Source organism: Cydia fagiglandana, chromosome 18 (genome assembly GCF_963556715.1).
Source record: "Cydia fagiglandana chromosome 18, ilCydFagi1.1, whole genome shotgun sequence".
NCBI lineage: Eukaryota > Metazoa > Arthropoda > Insecta > Lepidoptera > Tortricidae > Cydia > Cydia fagiglandana.
The window spans coordinates 11,428,611-11,452,573 of record NC_085949.1 but is presented as its reverse complement, the minus strand read 5'-3'; the positions used below and the strand labels follow the sequence as shown (position 1 = coordinate 11,452,573).

Below are 23,963 nucleotides of genomic sequence, written 5' to 3'. Positions count from 1 at the left end.
AATTTAGCGAACTCTTAAACGATACGAACAGTTTGGTGCAACCGACCCTAAGCTGCAAGAGTTCCATCGTTACCTGTACATCGGTGGACCTTATGCCTTTTGTAATAAGATCCACTGATGTACAGTTAGGAGTGTCGCTGTTGGTACCTACTGATCAAAGCTTGATCTAACGAGATCAAGGTTTGAGCAGTAGGTAATCTGGCAGCATTTAATTAGGTGCTGAGATAGTTGACCCCTCAGCATAGAAGTTTGTTTCCAAGTGGGATCAACTATCTCTGTAGCTGAACGTATACACTTTTGGAGCTGGCTGGCTCGAATAAATTCCATTAATAGCGTGTCGATGCAATTTTGCAGCTTGCTGTAAGTATATCCAAAAAGCGTTTCCTCTTGAAAACCACATCCACCCACATGCACTTATCTAATCCACACATGTTTACATATTGATCACGTTACGGGTTTTTCGGATCCCGAAAAATATCTTGGACGCTTTCCAGAGGATTTATTAGTCGTAATTTTTTTAGGATTTGGCACACGGTAGGGATTTTCCTAGAAAATGTTTTTTATTGTGACGTATGTGCTAACCTCCAAACGGATGACAGTATGACAAGAATAACGGTTTATCTTTATGAAGCGGTTGTTTTTTTCTATATTAGTCTTTGTTGATACCAATTCTATGGTATGAAGTTCAACGGCTATGACCACAGCTTAAAACAATGCTGTTGAAATAACATTTGAGTTGTACAGTCGCCATCAGATATATCGGAGCGGCCAAGGCGCTCCCAAATATCTGAACACGCCTCTATTGTCAAGGCGTGCGTGCGTGGGTTGTGCGTGTTTAGATATTGTGAACACCTTGGCCGTTCCGATATATCTGATGGCGACTGTAGTAAAAGACGACATTAGGCAACGCACCAGCAGCAGCGCAACAGTGCCTTGCCCGCATGATAGACTACCCGTCCCTGTCCTTTCTATATCCAGCTTTTTCTCTGACGGCACAACACGCTACTGACTACTGTAATTACTACTACTACGCGTGCGATGCGTCGCACCCATAAGTGAGAGCGAGGAAGAGATATCTGTTTCTCGCTCTCACTTATGGGTGCGACGTTATACCACTTTAAAACTTGACAAGCGTTTATGAATAGCGCCATAATTTGCGAGATAGATATCTAGATACTATCTCGGCGAGTTCGTGCTGAAGCCTCTGATGTCATTACGATTACATCACTGGTGTGCATTGGCCTTTATATCTCTTTCCTTTTTCTCGCAAACAAAAACAACGCGGCCATACAATATACAAACCACGAAGTGAATGTATTAAAATCTGACCTCGCAACGCCAGGGTGCGTAGACAAGACGCCAATCGTTCACGTATCGTATTATCTCTCTCTCTATCACTCTTCCATGGTAGTGCGACAGAGACAGTTGCGTTTCGTTTGTTACGGAGCGTTAACGATTGGCATCTTGTCTACGCACCCAGATATCGACGCCGCACCTAACATATATTATTTTTAGCATAATGCATTGACGTCTGTCATTGCGACCTTCATTGGCCAGACTCCCGAGTTTGAATGAAGTATCGATGCATCGAAGTTGATTTCGAGAGAATGGCTCTTGAGAATCGATATCAGAAATTATTGCTTTTTTGCTTGGGCTCTCGCGGTCTAGCATGAGTTGCGTTCTCACGCGCGACTCCATACATCAAGCGCGACTTCAAGTTTCGACTTGCATGCATGGTTCAGATACAAGATTGTTACTCGTAAGAATTTAGACCCTACCATTTTAACACACGCGGAAAATTGTAATTAGGTATTTAACTATTTAATTAGACGCACCGGAAATAGATTTCCGGCCTAGGCCGGCAATATTGACCTCTGAACACGTGCTCTGTCGGACGCCGGTCATGTGTGCTCGCCTGGACATCTCCACCGACCAGCACCTCAAAGACTTAGTGTCGTACATTGAAATTTTTAGGATTTTTAGGTGACACAATACTGTACATATCTCGACGTGAAATAGAATTGCTAGCCTCGTATCCCTATAGTATAGGGTAGGGTGGTCTAAGACTGCGCGGTCGATAAGAATGCGCATACGTCATAACTTAGATTCAAAGTGAAGTTCGTGGCTAACTTCAGTGTTGTTTTAAAGTGTAATGGCACTTGTTCTTGCCCCAGGAATTAATTTAGTTTACTGTGAAAATAAGACACTCTAGGTGAGTTTGAAGTTTTTATCACATGTTGATCTTATTTTTCTTCAATTTAAATGTATTGTCACTAATTGTCTTAAGTAAATTAAAAGATGAGATCTTGAAATTGCATCGCGTATGCGATTGCGCGTTTGAATGGGAGTCGCTAGTTCACGTCATTTTTCATAGGTGGCGTTACCAGTATGCTTTAGTGAAAATGAAGGAATGTGTAAGAATGCGCATGGTACAACCGTGTAAAAATGCGCGCGCAGTCTTGCACATCCATTTCCACATTAATATGAAAAATGGCTCAGAAATAACCCAGGAAGAACTATAACTGTATTCCAAATGTGTAAAACCTTCACACCAGCTTGTCTCAAAGCTGCAAACCCCGCAGATGATGCTGAAAGTTTTAAAACTATACGAATATAGCCTTATAATCCTGAGGTATTCACTGAAGCCGATTTCTTGGCTAATGTTGTAATCGATATTATAGAACGATATAATGAGGCTAATTTTGCTGAAGGCAAAAATACACATCAAGCGCCATCTACAAGCCAAGATATGTTGCTGTAAATCATGTTGACCCTCTTAGACAAGCCCGTGATGTGGCGAGATCTATAAAGATCCTATTACTGAAGACTGGATCGCGTGCATCGCTTGTAATGAATGGTGGCATAAACAATGCACAACGTACACGGGTGCTGCCGCTTTTGCTTGTGACTTATGTAAATAAGGTACTTGCACCTAATAAGGCCCAGTTTTAAAGCTTGCTCAATTTCAAAATTTCATACTTTTATAAGTGTAAATGAGTTTAAATTTCTCGCCCATGTTTGGTTAGTACCATAGACAAAATTGCAAGTTCATATCAAAAATGAAAAAAATAGAAAATTAAATTAAAAGTGGGCCTTATTAGGCGCAAGTACCTTATTTATAGCCTTTTTGGGTAGCGCGCATTCTTACCCTACCCGCGCAGTCTTACACATCTCGCTGCGCATTCTTACAACACAGGTAGTGTAAGAATGCGCATTTCTCATTTTTCAATTATGCTGTAATATATCAAGATTGGTTGATCCTATCTACAAATAGTGTTTAAAATTATGTTGTCTTGTTATTCGGGAAGAAAATAACAAAAGTTGATTTCATTTATACCGTTTGTTTTTATTTTATCACGTGTCAAACCTTAAGTGCGCAGTCTTAGACCACCCTACCCTACTACTTGGCCGGCAATCCCAAATTTCCCGGCCGCTGTAGCAATGTTCTGTTAACATTCGAGCATTTTGTTCCAGACGAAGTCTGTGGAGACCATAAGTAAAGAGTTCCCGTTCCATGAGTTCTTCGACGATGCCCCAAAACCTCTGTTTCCCGGGAAGTCATATGATGAAGACCTGGAAATCGCTCTTAGCTGCTACAGGTAAGTGAGATAACACTTAATAGATAACATTGTCCACAGCCTGGACGATGCGAGAACTGGCATGCGAGTTTCATCACATTGCGGGTTCTGATCGGTCGGTTGAATTTGACATAACCAACAGTCCGCAATATAACTAAAATAAAGGCCTAGTTTCCCTTTTGTGTTAAAAGAACAGACCACGTAGCTAACGTGCAAATCGCTTACGCTCCGTAGCGAACGAAACGCAACTGTCTCTGTCGCACTAGTGACGAGTGATAGAGAGAGTGCATGCATATGTTTCGTAACAAGCTGAATAAATAATGTCGGAGAATTTACAATTTTAGTTATAAGTACAAAATACTTCGAGATGAACGTCATGTACTGATAGTAATTTGTAGGCAAGTTATTAGCATACGGCGCTGCCTTAGGCACAGATCACGTGTACTGTAAGATGGAGTAAATTAGCTCACGGTCACCAGGTATGAGCGCTCCCCTAATAATTTAGTATGGATTACAGTTGCGTCCAGTTTTATGACCTGTACATAAACTAGCGGCTCCGTGAGACAAAAACTCCATTGGCTTCGCCATTTTTTAAAATTGACAAAAACTCAGTCGCTAAAAAATTCAATGTAGGTAACCTGCACACTCAATTTCACGAGAATCAGCGTCATGTAGAGAAGAACATCCGCGGATATCCGGTCAGACGGTCTGTTCGTCATAGGTGCAGCGGGCCTAGCCAAGGCATCCCAAGCTGAAGTGGAGATCTTCTATATGGCTCGGTTAAAGATATATCTGCAAAAATGTGTTTTAATGATAACGGTCTGTTTTAGTATAAAATAGTGTAGGGTCCAAAGTCAAAGTCAAAGTCAAAAATACTTTATTCATGTAGGCCTAGTAACAAGCACTTATGAACGTTTTACATAATAATATATTATCTTAAGCTAATTATCAGAGCAATTTATTGAAGTTAATATTATTCCATAGTAATATTGGATTATTATACAGATCAAATTTAATACTAAGAATTTCACAAAAAGATCGTCAAACATAAAAAAAAATTGTATAAAAAATACTAGTCTAGAATGTTTCTAGAATAAAATCTAAATGTCAATAACAAATGTCAATAAAACTTAACAAAGAAGTACATACATTGAATTATCTATTTCGAGTCACCATTAATCCCACGTTGTTTTATCACTCATGTAGTCTTGTGTGGTATAATAAGCTTTAGAAATAAGTTTACGCTTTACATAATTTTTAAATTTATTAATTGATAATTCAGTAATATGGTTTGGAAGTTTATTATAAAATCTTACACAATTACCCATGAATGATTTTTTAATTTTATGGAGCCGTGTGAAGGGCACTGCGAGCTTATGTTTATTTCTAGTATTAATATTATGAATGTCACATTTTTTCCTAAAATTAACAATATTTTTATGTACATACAGAATATTCTCATAAATATATTGACAGTGCACTGTCATTATGTCAATTTCCTTGAATTTATCTCTAAGTGAGTCTCTATGGTTCAATTTATATATTGCTCGAATAGCCCGCTTCTGCAGAACAAAAATGGTATTTATCTCTGAAGCACCGCCCCACAGTAAAATACCATATGCCATAATGCTATGGAAGTAACTAAAATATACTAATCGAGCTGTTTTCACATCAGTTAACTGACGGATTTTGCTCACTGCAAAAGCTGCAGAACTCAGTCTACTCGAAAGAGTAGCAATATGGGGACCCCACTGAAGTTTAGAATCTAAAGTTATACCAAGAAAAACTGTACTATCAACTAATTCCAATTCCTCATCCTTCACAATGACACTTGTTTGCACATGCCTTACGTTACTACTAGTGACAAACTGAATACATTTAGTCTTTTTCTCATTTAACAATAAATTATTAACATTGAACCAATTTACTACCTTTGAAATAGCATCGTTTACATCATTGTACGCTTGTTGCTGTCGTTTGACTTTGAAAATAAGTGAGGTGTCGTCTGCAAACAATACTATGTCATGGTGGGTCTTTACAAGGAATGGCAAGTCATTTATGTAGATAAGGAACAGGAAAGGCCCCAATATTGACCCCTGTGGTACACCCATAGAGACCAATGACCCCGGTGATCGCTGTCCACTCACATCGACCCTTTGTATTCTACCATTTAAGTAGGACTTAAGTAAATTCAGTGCCGATCCTCTAACTCCATAATAGTGTAGTTTCCTGATCAATGTTTCATGACAAACGCAGTCGAACGCCTTAGATAAATCACAGAAGACACCTAAAGCATCTCGTGACTCCTCCCAGGCATCGAAAATATGCTTAATTAGCTCAACACCAGCATCGGTTGTTGAGCGACCCCGTGTGAAACCAAACTGCTTATTATGCATTAAATTATTGCCGTTAAAATGTCGTACTAATTGTGAAAGAACTAATTTTTCAAAAATCTTGCTGAATGTTGGTAGCACAGATATCGGTCTAAAGTTAGTGGGGTCAGAGCTGCTACCAGATTTAAACAAAGGAGTTATTTTACTATGTTTCATTAAATCAGGAAACTCGCCGCAATCGACACTGTTGTTAAATATAACTACCAAGTCAGGCGCTACAATTTCTACTAAGGATTTGACAGCATGGACAGAGACTCCCCAGAGGTCATTCGTTTTTTTGACATTAATTGATTTAAACGCCTTTATTACATCTGAGGTACAAACATGTTCAAAATGAAGGTCTCTACAACACTCTGGAGCGTTATCTTTTAATAATGTAACAGCAGATGAGGGTGATGAATTTAAATCCTTAGTTGTGGATACTGGTACCTCGGTGAAAAATTTTTCAAATTCAGTAGCTACTTCTAAATTGGAATCTATAATTTTGTTATCAATATTTAGTTTCAGTTCTTTCATTGTGTGTTTCGAGCGACCAGTCTCCACATTAATAACTTTCCAAGTTGCTTTAATAATGTCCGGACTATTTTTAATTTTCTGACTTAGATAATTCCGCTTAGCTATATGACAATCTATTTTAAACTTCTTCGAATATTCCTTGACATGTTCTTTAAATTCATCACTCGTATTAAACCGCCGTTCCTCATACAAAGCATACAGTTCACGTCTCCGTTGATGTAAGTCCGCAGTAGCCCACTCACTAAAAACAGATGCACCACTAACTACGACCGATTTTGAAGTAAATATCGCGTTATAATGTTCCATAAAAGTGTGAAAGAATGAATTATACATACTATTAGGACTCATATCGGAAGACAAAAAGGGTAGCGCCTGAACTAGACTTTGCTTCATTCTTTCCACGCGGTCCGAGGTTACTGGTACACCGTCCAACTCAGTAACTCTCCTTGTGGCCTGGCATTTTATGAGTTTAATATTAAAATTGCACCTATGTATATGGCTCATCGTAAACGCTTCTTAGTGCGGTGTTTGTTTAGTCTATGGCCTGAGGGAATCACGTTATAGGGCCACTTATAGTAATAGACCTAGGTATTATAATTAAAATTAAGTACTTAATTATTAGGTAGGTATGAGTATGTTTGCAAAGAAGTATTATGTTGTCGGATAATCATATGCTGACAGACATATTATATTGTTAGTAAAGAACGACGATATCCATAGCAAATTTATACGAACTAGATGCCATAGTACCTAATGTTGATAAACTTAGACATGTTGTGTTCCTAGAGGCGAAATCTAAGACGCGTAAAGTAATGCAAAAATATTGTAAAATGGCGATACACGACGCCAAATATGTTATAGTGTAACTAGGTTTTCAAACGCTTGACATCCTAACAGGAAAATAATCGATGTCAGACTTGAAACTCGAGTACTATCATAAACTAAAATTATAGTTTTTTGTGTATTATAGTCCACAAGTTGACATCAAAATAACACTTGAAAATATGCTATCATTTCTAACTCTACCAGTTGTCACAAAGAAGTCTTGACAGTGTTCCATATTTCAGTGTCATAAGGACTTCCACTTTTGACTCTAATAACGCGCATGTCACACCTCTGGAGTTGCAGGCAGTGGCGTAGCGTGAACTAATCTAGCCGTCACATCTGCGAGGCCTTTTTCATTCACTGTGCCCGAAAAGGCCTCGCGTGAGGCCCTGATTGGGACGCGAACCGTGGGCGATGGCACACTTTGCCCACGCCTAGCTACGCCACTGGTTGCAGACATAATTAGGCTAAGGTAACTGCTTACCTACTGTCAGGGAGCTTAAGGCTTGCTACCAAATTATAACGACGTGAACCGTGTTCGTTAGTCGTTATCTATCAAAATATTGTTCGCAGATACATCAACCACATCTTCGAAGAGCTGGAAGAGTTCCGAGCATTTGAGCTGCTTCGCTCAGGCTTGGACCGATCCAAGTACCTTCTAGTCAAGGAAGCAAAGATCATAGCCATGACATGTACTCATGCTGCGTTGAAGCGCTCAGAGCTCGTGCAGATGGGTGAGTCTTACTGTAAATAGTTTAAGGTTATTTAAAGTCTTACTGTAAATAGTTTAAGGTTCTTTAAACTTGGTTCCTATGGGTGCCGTTCCACATGATCAAGTACGTCTTCGAAGAGCTGTAGTTTCGAGAATTTTTAGTTGAATTGTTCGGTAAAAGGCTGCATATTTCTAATAAGATTTTTAAATCTAAATTAATACTCAAAATTAAGTGCTGATTGAATGTTTAGAAAGGCACATTAAACCTATGAATTGCCAGAATTTCTAAAAGAATATTCCCTATTCACTTGATAAAGCCTAATTCCTATATTTTGTAGTTTCTCCGTTCGCTCCGAAAACGTACTGGTACCATGTATGTAAATAAATCGTTATCTCATTACTAAAACGAGCAAAGCGAAGCGCAAGGGCACTACCTACCCATACAACCATTTCCAGTCGCCGTTACGACGCGGTGTAGACACATCTTGTGTCGACACCGTCTGTTTCGGTCACAATTCCAGTCGCAGAGTCGTCGCCGTGTCGACACAGTTACCAGAAATGGGGAAGGGTCGACACATGACACAAAGTGACATAAAGTGTGGTCGCCGTGTGCACACATTGTTACTAGTTTGCGACTACTTTATGCCAAAATCATTCGTTCATTCGTTCATTTCGTTCCTGTCAAATGGAAACTGTCAGATGGAAAAATAGTTAAATAAAAATAAGTGACATTAATACGCCATCTCTAAAACGGATTACAAGACGTAATTATATATTGTTTGCATTTATATTACAATAGGACTTAAATTATTATGGGGAATTAAATTGCTCGAGTGATTTGATAAACTAAGTGTAATATAATCAACGCGCCACCACATCGTTTTAGTTTAGCCGGAAATGAAATTGTTTACTTCTCAGTGCTTGTGTTCATAAATATATTATTTGATGCATTTTTAGTACTTCGATGCGTATACTATACTTAAATAACAGAAATAACGCTTTACATACTACGAAACTTGTTAATTATGATGTATAAATATGGTTTAAGGCTGAGAAATATTGCAGTCACAAAGTAGTCGCAAATGTTTCGACTTTGTGTCGACTCTGTGTAGACACATGACACGCGCTGTCAAAAGTAATAACAAAGTTACTGGATTTGCAAAATGGCTCCTTGTGTTCATTTGTTTTCAGATATTCTCAAAGTGTAAAAATGACGTGGTCAGAGATGGGACTTAGATTAACTGTTTATTCGACTAATTAATGGAATAAAAAAGTTAATCCTCAAATTTTAATCACGATTAGTTTAGTCGACATAACATAGATTGAAATTGAATTAATCTGAACATTAATCGAATAAATTAACGATTAAATCTCGGTTGGAAGTTGACAGGGGGCCATTTTTGTACGTAAAAATAATAGAAATGTCTTGCATGCAGATGGTAGCCAAACACCTTGTCATAAAAGTCGAGATGGGTGTCGATTTATAGGTTTTAGGGAGTGACGATTTCGAAAATGATGACCATTTTGGAATCCAAAATGGCGGCCATGCACTATGCCATAAAAGTCGTCAGGGGTGTCGTTTTATAGGTTTTAGGAGGCGCAGATTTCAAAAATGATGACCATTTTGGATTCCAAGATGGCGGCCATGCACTATGTCATAAAAGTCGTCATGGATGTCGTTTTATAGGTTTTAGGGGGCCCCGATTTAGAAAATGATGACCATTTTGGAATCCAAAATGGGGGCCATGCACTATGTCATAAAAGTTGTCATGGGTGTCGTTTTATAGGTTTTGGGGGGCGCAGATTTAGAAAATGATGACCATTTTGGATTCCAAAATGGTGGCCATGCACTATGTCATAAAAGTCGTCATGGATGTCGTGTTATAGGTTTTAGGGGGCCCCGCTTTCGAAAATGATGACCATTTTGGAATCCAGAATGGCGGCCATGCACTATGTCATGAAAGTCGTCATGGGTGTCGTTTTATAGGTTTTGGGGAGCGCAGATTTCGAAAACGATAACCATTTTCGATTCCAAAATGGCGGCCATGCACTATGTCATAAAAGTCGTCATGGATGTCGTTTTATAGGTTTTAGGGGGCCCCGATTTAGAAAATGATGACCATTTTGAAATCCAAAATGGCGGCCATGCACTGTCATAAAAGTTGTCATGGGTGTCGTTTTATAGGTTTTGGGGGGCGCAGATTTAGAAAATGATGACCATTTTGGATTCCAAAATGGTGGCCATGCACTATGTCATAAAAGTCGTCATGGGTGTCGTTTTATAGGTTTTGGGGGGCGCAGATTTCGAAAATGATAACCATTTTCGATTCCAAAATGGCGGCCATGCACTATGTCATAAAAGTCGTCATGGATGTCGTTTTATGGGTTTTAGGGGGCCCCGATTTAGAAAAACATGGCCATTTTGAAATCCAAAATGGCGGCCATGCACTATGTCATAAAAGTCGTCATGGGTGTCGTTTTATAGATTTTGGGGGGCGCAGATTTCGAAAACGATAACCATTTTCGATTCCAAAATGGCGTCCATGCACTATGTCATAAAAGTCGTCATGGATGTCGTTTTATAGGTTTTGGGGGGCGTAGATTTAGAAAATGATGACCATTTTGGATTCCAAAATAGTGGCCATGCACTATGTCATAAAAGTCGTCATGGGTGTCGTTTTATAGGTTTTAGGGGGCGCAGATTTCGAAAACGATGACCATTTTGGATTCCAAGATGGCGGCCATGCACTATGTTATAAAAGTCGTCATGGATGTCGTTTTATAGGTTTTAGGGGGCCCCGCTTTCGAAAATGATGACCATTTTGGAATCCAGAATGGCGGCCATGCACTATGTCATGAAAGTCGTCATGGGTGTCGTTTTATAGGTTTTGGGGGGCGCAGATTTCGAAAACGATAACCATTTTCGATTCCAAGATGGCGGCCATGCACTATGTTAAAAGTCGACATGGATGTCGTTTTGTTGGTCATGGTCATCATTTTCGAAATCTGCTCTTCCTAACAACTATAAATCAACATCTATGACGGCTTATATGACAAAGTGCACGGCAGACATCTTGGAATCCAAAATGGTCATCATTTTCGAATTCTGCACTCCCTAAAATCTATAAAACGATATCCATGACGACTTTTATGACAAAGTGCACGGCACACATCTTGGATTCCAAACTGGTCATCATTTTCGAAATCGGCACTTCCTAAAATCTATAAAACGATATTCATGACGACTTTTATGACAAAATACGTAGCCGCCTTCTTGGATTATAAAATGATCATCGTTTTCGAATTCTGCACTCCCTAAAACCTATAAATCGACATCCGTGACGACGCAAGTTATCTTTATTTTCAGATCTAACAAATTGCTACAGAATACAAAGGACAAAAAAAGAAGCGAGGAGGTAATGAAACAAGCAAAAATACAGATGATTCCTCGACGCAATGGGATGCTTCTTAAATTGTGTCCAGATTTTTTTGTCATAAAAGTTTTTATTTTTCACGTATTACTCTCACAAGTTCCGTGACATTTCGACCTTGTAATTTTTTAAGTAAATGTTTTTGTTTATCTGTGAGGATCTCACTAGAATAATATAATCAAGGTATGTTTATATTTGATGATTGAAATAGTAACGCAAAAAAAAAAATTATATTTGTGTCTTATATTCCTGCCGAAGACTTTTATTTTTCCTTTTCCTTCTACACAAGTTTGGTCAAGTAATAAGAATTTAGGGCTCTCAATTTTATTTTGACTTCTACAACAGTAAAGCTACGAGGCCATGTTTGGTATCGTTTTCGTATAAATTCGCAGTACCAAATTTAGTTATGGTATCACATTGACACCATTCCAAAGTAAAAACATATAAACTTACTTTCTTTTAAACTCCTCTTCATGCTTAAACTGCTGAACAGTTTTAATTTAAATTTAGTACACATATATTTTGAGTCCCGAGACAGGACATAATAAGTTATCTCAAAAATCATCCTTCAAAAGTGTGAAATGAGGTGTAGGGGGGAATTCAGAATTGACTTCTTGAAATGAATACTGTTTAAGTTTAGGTTTGAAGTCATGTTTTTTTTATCATTTTTAACTAAATCAAAGATGTAGACCATCCCAAATATAATATAAATCGGTTCAGCGGTTATTGATTTCCCGTACAAATTTTCACGCCACTTTTCACACCTTCAAAAGATGATTTTGGTTATAAGATCTATCTTATGTCCTGTTCCGGGACGCAAACTATTTCTATACCAAATTTCAACGAAATCGGTTCAGCGGTTAAGCGTCAAGAGGAGTTTAAAAAAACCGACCAAGTGCGAGTCGGACTCGCGTATTAAGGGTTCCGTACATTAAGTCCGACTCGCGCTTAACTGCACATTTCTAATAGGTTTTCCTGTCATCTATAGGTAAAGAACTATTTTGTGTATTCAGACAGACAGACATACAGACGCACGAGTGATCCTATAAGGATTCCGTTTTTTGCTTTTGAGGTACGGAACCCTAAAAAGATGTTTTTTAATTTTGTGGAATGGTGTCAATGTGATATCTTAAATGGATTCAGCAACCCAGATTTATACGAAAACGATACCATACACGGCCTAGCACCTTCACTGATGTAGATATATCAAGATAAAATTGAGAGCCCTAAATAAACTTTCAAGAGCGGATATCTCAAAAACTATTCAACATATCGAAAAAATTGACTGAATAAACTTGTAACAAATTAAATTAACTTTCATTTTGTATAAGTGGCCATGTCGCTAAGATGCATAGTTTCCGAGATATAATCGAAAAACCGGAAAATGGGACCTTCAAAGCCGCCTCTCTTCCCCCCGCTCAAGGGCTACGGCCGGGGACTTTTGATATGTTCACCTCCTAACTTGTCCAAACCAAGTTACAGAGTCAAAAATTGTGTTCCGAGCATTTCCCTCTACAACTTTTTTGAGCATTCGTTGGCTGACCTAAGTAGCTTATTGCATTTCTTTAAAAACTTTTCTGTAAAAGGTTGACGGGTGTTGGGTGTTTATATGGTTTTGGTCGAATATTATCATTTGCATCGCCCACGATGACTTACTAGAATTACTTACGAGCACACGAGACACTAATAGTAGTTTGACAAACCTTGGTTTTCAAGAGGTATTTTATATTGACATTTGCTGTCACAAATTTGCTGTCAGATTTAGTCGCAAACCGCACGCAAAGTGCACACAAATGTGTCGACACCTTGTTACGGAAAAGTGTACACACGGCGACGACACTTTGTTTCGAAACAATTCTAGACACATTGTGTGGACTCTGTTACGACACATCTGACATTTAGTTACCACTTTGATGATTCTGCGACTGGAATGGTTATATGGGTACCTTTTCTCAAAGCGCTTCGTCCTTGTTTTTTAATATCTCTTCAGGTTGGATTTGGAAAACCGCTAAAAAATTAAATATTTTTCACAGGTTTCAAATACGACAATATCCTAATGGAAGAGTCCGCCCAAATCCTCGAGATAGAAACATTCATCCCGCTCCTACTGCAAAATCCTCAAGACGGACGCTCGCGGCTCAAGCGCTGGATCATGATCGGCGATCACCACCAGCTGCCGCCCGTCGTCAAGAACATGGCCTTCCAGAAGTACTGCAACATGGAGCAGAGCCTGTTCACGCGCATGGTGCGCCTGGGCGTGCCCTATGTGGAGCTGGACGCGCAAGGCCGCGCGAGGCCTAGGTAAGTCTAGAACACGTTCCAGCAGTGCTGCAACACAGCCTGTTCACGCGCATGGTGCGCCTGGGCGTGCCCTATGTGGAGCTCGACGCGCAGGGCCGCGCGAGGCCGAGGTCTGTCCTGTTACATAGTCTAGAACACGTTCCAGCAGTGCTGCAACATGGAGCAGAGCCTGTTCACGCGCATGGTGCGCCTGGGCGTGACCTATGTGGAGCTCGACGCGCAGGGCCGCGCGAGGCCGAGGTCTGTCCTGTTACATAGTCTAGAACACGTTCCAGCAGTGCTGCAACATGGAGCAGAGCCTGTTCACGCGCATGGTGCGCCTGGGCGTGACCTATGTGGAGCTGGACGCGCAAGGCCGCGCGAGGCCTAGGTAAGTTATCCCCTAACGGTTAGGGGATGGTTATAGGTTAGGGCCTAACCTATAAATAACTCTATTGTTGTCGATCCTTTATTATTCATAGAGGGCCTATTTAGTCTGGAATTGTCTGTTTGGGTACGTAACCTCAGATATACCCCAGAATCCCTGGATGATGAAATTCCGCAGGATCTGCTTCTTGGTTATTAAATGTATGTTTTATCAATAAGCTGAGGAGATGGTGCAACATATTCCTGAACATGTTATTGTTAAAAGACTCTACCGTACCTACTCGTAAATATTAACCTATTAAAAGTAAATTAACTCACGGCTGGTCTTAAATACTTATAACCTACCAGATTGACTTACTTTTTGCAAATAAACCATCGTACATTAAAATACAAAGTGTAGCCATGCTGACTTATGTACATACAAGTGTAGATTAGATAGTCAATAATTTTAACACAGTAGGTATATGAATCCTTAAGTACCTACATATGTTTCGGAGAAAAACCAGATTTTATTGCTATTCGAACGATACGTTGGTTAACATTATAAGTAATAGATCGTGGTTCAAATAAATTATTTAAATTTTGCGAATAAGTGATCAATTCACACTGATTTATAACAAATTTGTAATGCTGGCAGATAACCTATGATTTTTGAAATATAATACATATGTGTAAATTTAAAAATCGTTTAACTTGTAAAGCATATGCTTATAAATGAGACCCAAAGATTAATATTATATTTTACAGCAAGGTTATTATAACCGTCTGATACAACACAGTCGTTACCTTTGTTACTAAACACACAGTAAGCTCATTGTAAGAGTAAACCACTCTTATAATGCAGTGCATTGTGAAAAGTGTCTGGAGTTATTACTCATGATGCTATTTCTGTTAATTTTTGTTTCGACATAGCCCACTTACTTATTTTAATTTGACAATGAGTCACAAACTTGCGGTCATTTTTAAATACCTCACTGTTTTCACTTCATAATAAAGCGGTTCTTGTCAAGTTTAAAATGATGTGTTATACGAAAGAAAAAGTGACTAAGGCCTAAGTACCCAGGGCAGGAAATTGAACATGCTGCAGAAGTCGCGGCTGACGCTATAACCTCTAAACCACCCGGGTCACTGCGACATCTATCACAATTTCTCATACCTATAGGTATCTTGAAAAGGCTAAGCGCATTTAGGCTAACGGCGAACTCTAAGGTAGACCCACAACTCTACAAGAAACCATATTTTTCCTGTACGCAACGAAAGCTTAAAATCGGGCATTTTATATAAGTTGTCGTTCAATGACATTTTGCTATAAGTTCTCCTAAATCTTCACTTTAAACTTTTTATATGGAATCAAATACAACCACACCACAGGGATGTAATTTCATCCGGTCCGTGGCTCTTTGATCATTGATCTAGTTATTACTCAGTAGCGCTGTGAAGCAAACTTGTTAAATGAATCTTAACGCACGAATGATATCTGCGAGAATGACCTAGTGTAATAGTCTGAGCTGAATCATCTTAGTGTATATTACGAAAGATGAAATCTTACGTATTTAGTGAATCATTGTAGACGTCATCACTTCCAGAAGTGTGTTTATGTGTGTTTTACTATATCGTAAAATACGAAATATAACCGAGCTATTCAAATTGACTAATTTTTTGACAGCTTGAAAATAACCGGCTATATGTCTATAAACTACTATTGTTTTACGCTAACATATTACGTTATATCATCTGTAGGTATATTATTTATATGTTCATACATGTAACAAAGTTTTGCAATAAAGTTGTGGATGCGTCGCATCTCATTTCGCAGATACTATTTCATTGAATAAATTTAATTCATTACAATTTACCGTAACTTCGGTAGTAAACGGAACAGTCCCCAAGTTTTCCTCGTTCCTATAAGTATTTACCGGTATTGTCTGGTTCCTTAACGTAACCAACCACGAAGCTGACGGTTATAACTGTCGCACACGAAAACAGGAAAAGTCGCGCAACGTCACCAATACACGCGTCGCACATGGCCCATAGTTATGTCATAAATTGGGTATCAGTTTGTTATTTTACTGTACCCGAAAGTTATGAACAGGATTAGTGAAAGCAACGCTTACAATGTTGGTGCAGGCAGAAACTACACTGGGGACGGGTTTTTCCAATAAAAGTCTCAACATTAAATTAGGAAATGCAGTATTGGGAACTATTAGTTTCATATGAGATAACTAAATTTCTTAACTTTGGAGTTTTCTGTTTAATGTTGAAGCAGAGTGTTAAACAGATCAAAAAGTGTAGAATATTGTTTCTTATTTATTTAATGCCATTTTTATGTCACTCAACAAATGCCTCCAGTGTCATATTTGTTTACAACTTTCAAGCTTACTGGTTTTTGTGTGTCATTCATACCCAAGGAGCTAGACGGCCCTGAAAGTTTAATTGAGTTTTCAATAAAGACTGGCTTTTCAAATGTCAAAGCCGACAGTTACAGATTCTGAGTACCTACAACTCCTAGAAGTATATGTTGATCCTGTTATAACAATTAATTTCTTTCCATACAGCATTTGCAACCTTTACCGTTGGCGGTACCGCGCGCTGGGTGACTTGGGCCACGTGACCCGACTGCCTGAGTACCGCGCAGCCAACGCCGGGCTCCGATACGACTTCCAGCTGGTCAACGTGGAGGACTTCAATGGGGCTGGCGAGACTGAGCCCAGTCCGTACTTCTACCAGGTTTGTACTTAGCAAAGAGAATAAAGTCTATAGAGGCGGATTGTCAAAGTAAATTAAATATGTAGCTACTGTAAATTTACTGCCATCTTTCGACACTAAAACTACTAAATAAAACTAAAACTAAACTAAGATAAAACTGTTAGAATGCCATTTGACATTGATCATTATTCTTTCACTGATATGTGTTAACTTCCGCCTATGCTCGAGTAGATGGCGTTAATATTAATATTTAACAAGTTAACACATATCAGTGAAAGAATAAGGATCAAAGTCAAATGGCGTTCAAACAGTGTTAATCTTCTATCGAAAGATGGCAATAAATGAACTGTAGCTACATAATTTATCATGACAGTAACTTTCTACTTCAAATTATCTTGTGTACTTAGTCCTGAGCCACGTCCGAGTACCAGCATAACACGCAGGCTGTCTACAATAGTTGTGTCGCTTAACTTCAAACTCGGGTAAATCCATTCGACCCTCTCAGCAAATATCTACCCTATTACCTTTTCTTAGCATTTTGACCGCCAAAGACGTCAACTAACGCGCGCGGCTACATCCCAATATAAACCTTCGTGCATTCCAGCAAGGTTCACGACTACGCGGCGCGCATAATACGCGCGGCGTTCAAACGGTTAATACCCAAAATAGCATATTCAGACAGATGGTTTTAGCCGAGTTTGATGTTAAGCGACTCAGTTATACAATTATACCTCAGGATAGACGTCTCGTGCCAGTAAAGTGAAAGTCGTGTTGCATGCAATTACGCTTTGCATGGCGACCCTGTCACGATATTGCTCTGTTAACTGAAAATTGTCTCCTTAAAACAATTTAAACATAAATGTGCCACTCAACAGTTATACAACATTGTGTAACAATTATTTAAACATCGACTATAAACACTGTTGTTATTAATGTTGGTTTATACTTACTATTTTCACGTCTAAAATTAGTTGCCTTAGTTTCAAATCGTCAGTGTAATTAGATACAACCAAAATAGATAGATATAGACCACATGGTAATCTTCTAAAACAATTAAAAAATACTTAGGCTATTATAACATAAATATATCCGTGGATCAAGGTCATTGATATGAAAATATGATATTCCATCTGTCTAACACGTGGCATCTGTTCCTGATAAGCCTTAACATGAATCACATATTTTATATCTATACAAGTATGTAAGTATACATGTACTTGTTTTCAAAAGAGCAGAATATTCTTAACCTCAAACAATATTCTGAAAAAATCCACATTTTGTTCATAAATAATAGGGAATGCTCCCGGTACTGAGTTTGTATGGCGAGAACCGGGAATTCCCGGTTCCGGTACTGTATTTGTATAGAAAACCAGTACCGGGAGCACTCCCTAATAAATAAAAACTGATTACTACATTGCGTAAGATCAACATGTACACATACAATTTATGGCTTATTGAAAAGGAGAAGAAAGTAAAACGGAAAGCTCCCGTAATTAATAATTATTAAATATGGGAAGGTAATATTAAATTATCTTTCCATATTTAAAAAGTCAAAACACAGAATACAATAATCAATGTTCATAGGATTATTATACTCTTAATAATGCCTTTCTTTCCGGGCACTAATGTAATTATCAATCTTATTTTCAGAATTTGGCCGAGGCAGAGTACGTCGTGGCAGTATTCATGTACATGCGGATCATCGGCTGGCCAGCGGAGAGGATATCCATCCTGACCACGTACAACGGCCAGAAGCACCTCATTCGGGACGTCATCGACAAGCGCTGCGCCGATAACCCCCTCATCGGTCGACCTCATAAGGTAACATTTGTCGGTTGTCAGATTGCCGATTGCAGATTGTTTCATTATGTCCTTCCTTTCCTTTCCTTTCCTTCCTAGGGTTCCTTTAGGTTCCTTTTTAGGGTGCCGTACCCAAAGGGTAAAAACGGAACCCTATTACTAAACTCCACTGTCCGTCTGTCTTCCTGTCACCAGGCTGCATCTGATGAACCTGATAGCTGACAGTGGAAATTTTGATAGACGATGTATTTCTGTTGCCGCTTTTAACAACAAATACTAAAAAGTACGGAACCCTCGGTGGGCGAGTCCGACTCGCATTTGTCCGATTTTTTTTAAATGTTATATGTGACGTCCCACGGGTAAAGGTACTTTATGGCGGTTGGCGCTTACGCTTTATTAACGTCGGTCCAATATTATTGCGGTGCTATGCGACGTAAGCGCCAGCCGCCATAAGGTAGTACTCCTACCTTTTGCCGTGGAACGTCACATATGATTTGTTGTGTCAGGTGACGACGGTGGACAAGTACCAGGGACAGCAGAACGACATAGCGCTGGTGTCGCTGGTGCGCACGAAGGCCGTGGGCCACGTGCGCGACCTGCGGCGTCTCATCGTGGCCGCGTCGCGCGCCCGACTGGGGCTGTACATCTTCGCGCGCGCCAACCTGTTCAGGAACTGCTTCGAGCTGCAACCCACCTTTAACCAGGTCAGTACCGAGTGACATCGTTCTCGAGCAGGGATGTTGCGGATGCAGATTTCTTGATATCCGCGGATGCGGATGCGGATATTTAAAGCCTCACATCCGCGGATGCGGATGTCAAAATTTGGTACTTAAAAAACCGTCAAATATTTAAATTTTTAGCATTTTTTATTTAAAAAATAAACGAAACGTTTAGTATTTGAGCATGAATATAGGTGCGTAGAGATGGGCGGCGGGTAAATACCCGGGGTAGATATCGGGTATTTATCGGGTATTTACCCAATCTACCCGGTATTTACCTTTTCTACCCAAATAAGTGGGTATAAATAAAAGTTGGAAACGGAGTAATAAATTGAATTGAGATAATGTAAATAACAGTTTTTTTGATACTCATGTAGTTCTATAAAACGTATAATATATGTATTGACTAAAAAAATTGACAAATGTTTAATATCTTAATACATACGTTCTACAATACGTGTGTTTGTCACTCTACTCCTCCTAAACGGCTGGAACGATTAGGATGAGATTTTGTGTGTATATTTCAATGGGTTCCTAAAGGGTTGGGAAAAACAATTAAACCCGGTAGGTGGCGCTGCTATAGGTATATAGCCAAATTCGATTTACTGAAACCGATTAGGGTGAAATTTTGTGTATATGACTATTATATATATGTATATATATATTTCAACGGGTATCTGGATTGTTTAAAAAAACTATTGGACCCGGTAGGTGGCGCTGCTGTCGGTATATCACCTAATTTTATTTACTGAAACCGATTTGGATGAAATTTTAAGTATATATTTCAACCGGTACCTGGATTGTTTGAAAACTCTATTGGACCCGGTAGGTGGCGCTGCTGTCGGTTTATCACCTAATTTTATTTACTGAAACCGATTTGGATGAAATTTTGAGTATATATTTCAACCGGTACCTGGATTGTTTGAAAACTCTATTGGACCCGGTAGGTGGCGCTGCTGTCGGTTTATCACCTAATTTTATTTACTGAAACCGATTTGGATGAAATTTTGTGTAAGTATATTTCAACCGGTACCTGGATTGTTTAAAAACACTATTGGCTATATATATACCGATAGCAGTGCCACCTACTGGGTCATATTGTGTTTTCAAACAATCTCATCATCATCATCAGCCTACTCTCGTCCACTGTTGGACGTAGGCCTCTCCTATTGCATGCAATGGCGTGCAATAGGCGTGCAATAGGAGAGGCCTACGTCCCACGCAATGCGTGTGTGTTGCACGCAATGTGGCTCAATGGAGCACGATTTGCGGCAACTTTGATCCAGCTCTTGCCAGCCGCCTTGCGAAGACTGAGGGCGTCCTACTCTACGTTTGCCGATGCGCGGTCTCCATTCGAGAACTCGTCTACCCCAACGGTTATCGGTTCTACGGCTAATATGTCCGGCCCACTGCCACTTCAGCTTGCTAATCCGGTGGACTATGTCGACGACTTTAGTTCTCTGACGGATGACTTCATTTCGAATACGATCCCTCAGAGAGACTCCCGAGCATAGCCCTTTCCATAGCTCGCTGAGTGACTTTGAATTTATGGACCGGTCCTACCGTGAGTGTCCACGTTTCGGCTCCGTATGCCATCACGAGTAGGACGCACTGATTGAAGACTTTTGTCTTCAGACTCTGTGGGATTGACGACGTGAAGACTAGACGCAGCTTCCCATATGCTGCCCAGACCAACTGTATCCTTCTATTCGACTCTTTCTCGTAGTTGTTCCTTCCTAACTGCAGTATTTGCCCGAGGTAGACGTATTCCTGAACAACCTCGAGAACAGCCCCTTGTAGTGTAATAGGTTCCGGAGCAACACATTCGTTGAACATAACTTTCATGTTGTCCAAATTCATCCGGAGACCTATGCGTTGAGAAGAATCAGCTAGACCGGTCAGCATATGCTCTAAATCCTGCAACGTCTCAGCTATGAAGACGATGTCGTCCGCAAATCGCAAGTGTGAGATGTATTCGCCATTAATGTTAATACCATGTTCCTTCCAGTCGAGCGTTTTAAACATATCCTCCAATGCATTTGTGAACAATTTGGGGGAAATCACATCCCCTTCTCTCACACCACGATGCATGGGGATAGGCTTAGTCTGCTGGTTTTGGACTTGGACGGCTATGGTAGCTGCGTTGTACAGACATCTCAACACTTGGATATATTATGCCAGGATGCCAGTCGACTTGGCATCGCTGCAGGGAATCCAGAACAGCCCAGACTTCAAAGGAGTCAAATCTTTCTCATAGTCCACAAATGCTAAGCACAGGGGCCGGTTATACTCTTCAGTCTTCTGTATAATCTGCCGCACTGTGAAGATGTGGTCTATGGTGCCGTATTCTCCTCGAAATCCGGCCTGCTCCGGTGGCTGAAATTCGCCGAGTCTTCGTGCTAGGCGGTTCGTTATGACCCTCGAAAACAGTTTGTAGATGTGGCTTAGGAGCGAAATGGGCCGGTAGTTCTTCAATAGAGCCTTATTTCCCTTTTTAAAGAACAGCACGACAACACTCCTACTCCACACCTCTGGAGATCGAAGAGAACGGCGTTAAAGATGTTCTGGAGCTCCTTTAGTGCAGGTTTGCCTCCCGCTTTCAGAAGCTCAGTTGTAACGCCGTCCTCGCCTGGGGCTCTTCCATTTTTAAGCTGTCTGAGGGCCATCTCGATTTCGTCAGTGCTGATTTCTGGCAAGTTTTCGGTAAAGTGGTGGATTAATTTGGCTCTCGAATCCTCATTTTCGGGATCTGGATGAGATCAAACAATCTAGATACACACAATATTTAATCCAAACTGGTTTCAGTAAATCAAATTTGGCCATATATCTAACGAAAAAATTACTGTATTAAACAATAAATAAAATAAAATGTAGAAATATCAAAACCAAAATATGACAACAACTAAAAAAATATATAGGTATAAAATAAAATAAAAATTAACGAAATATATATATATATATATATATGTGTATATAATATATGTATGTAGATAAAATAGTTATACACAAATTAACAAAGAATGTAAATACTACGATATAAAATAGCTTAATTAAATTAATATTCCTACACCACAAATCAGTGAACAAAATGCACTCGTCGAAAATTTTTTTTATTGTGTACAAAAAAGTTGTGAGATTGTGATTTGCATACTTTATTTTAACTTATTTTCATATTTATATGATAATAATATTGATATATCTTAGTTATATAATGAATTTCTTCAATTATACGAACAAATTTTAAATACCCAACAATTTGGGTAGATACGGGTAAATATCGGGTAGATTGGGTAGTTTTGGGTATTTTCCCGGTATTTACCCGCCGGCGCCCATCTCTATAGGTGCGTTTTATTTAATAAACAGTAACTTGGCCGACTTTTCGGGATCTAGACGATTTCGTTATATATAAATTGCCTAGCACTTACGCCGCCGGCGCCGCCGCTAATACGTTTCTGTTACCGACTTGGTCGACATCCGCATCATGCGGATGCTCTGCATCGATTTTATGCGGATGCGGATGCAGATGCGGATGTTGAAAATAATGCGGATGTTCCGTGGTTGCGGATGCGGATATTCGCAACATCCCTGTTCTCAAGTAGCATTGTTATACCCGTGGAAATGCACGAAGCAAGCAGCGGTGGATCACGTAAGGTAGTGCAAGCTTCTCAGAAAAGCGTCGTAGGAGCATTCCACGGGCTGTCCCGTACAAACGCATTTGATTTCCTGTGTTGCGATTTTTTTTAGGCATTGAAAGCAGGCGTTTTTTTTCTGTGCATATTTTTGACCATTTGTCACAGAAAAGGAAACTCTTATAGCTGCAAATCTTCAGAAAATTCGCGTTTGTACGAGACTAACGGTAGACAATTTCATGGAAAGCTCCAATGCCTCCTATCAATGGATCTAGGCCTTTTACCAAATTCCCGGCAAAAAACGGAAAACAGCGGTACGCATCCGTGGTCGTAAACGCATAACCTCTATTAGTTTTATTTTTCTTTTTTTAACAAACATACATTAGTTGTCGAGCGGACCCCAGGCTCCCATGAGCCGTGGCAAAATGCCGGGATAACGCGAGGAAGAAGAGAAACATACATGTCAAAGTAACATATAAGATAAGGACAAGGGGTGTTGACATATGAGGACCAACAAATACATTTTACATATAAGTATTTTACTGTATAAGGCTTCTAGGAAGTTTATAAATAATGGCACTAAAGTGGCATTTAGATGCAATGTGATATCATAATATTTTAATATTAATATATAGTTATATTATATTTTATATTTTTTTCAATATTTTCCCTGAGCGACGAAGCCATAAAGTGACTGAATGGTCTTAGTGTAGACATCTGATTATATTTGTCTCTATTTTTTTAAATTATGTTTGCCATACGATTAAATAAAATCATAATATTTTCAAATCGAAGTTGTTTAAATGCCAGATGGCCAGTTTGTGGTAGGCATTTCCACGTATAACCTAGCATAAACACTTTAAGCGCATTGGTCGGCCAGTAAATATGTATCTGATGTGGTTATTTTTGTCTTCAACGTACCAGCTATCGATAGTTAATAATTTTGTACCTGAAGACTAATTAATAGAGATGCAACGGATAGTTGTT

At 39.4% G+C, this 23,963-nt stretch overlaps 1 protein-coding gene across 1 annotated transcript in view; it reads left to right on the top strand.

The window, feature by feature from the left end:
* LOC134673178 (RNA helicase aquarius) overlaps positions 1-23,963 on the top strand; it is a 119,887-nt gene that overhangs the window by 91,573 nt on the left and 4,351 nt on the right. Inside the window, exons 20-25 of the mRNA XM_063531132.1 lie at positions 3,475-3,599; positions 7,886-8,046; positions 13,489-13,756; positions 16,678-16,849; positions 18,479-18,649; positions 19,135-19,332. Coding sequence (XP_063387202.1) covers positions 3,475-3,599; positions 7,886-8,046; positions 13,489-13,756; positions 16,678-16,849; positions 18,479-18,649; positions 19,135-19,332 — 1,095 coding nt within the window. The remainder of the gene's footprint in view (positions 1-3,474; positions 3,600-7,885; positions 8,047-13,488; positions 13,757-16,677; positions 16,850-18,478; positions 18,650-19,134; positions 19,333-23,963) is intronic.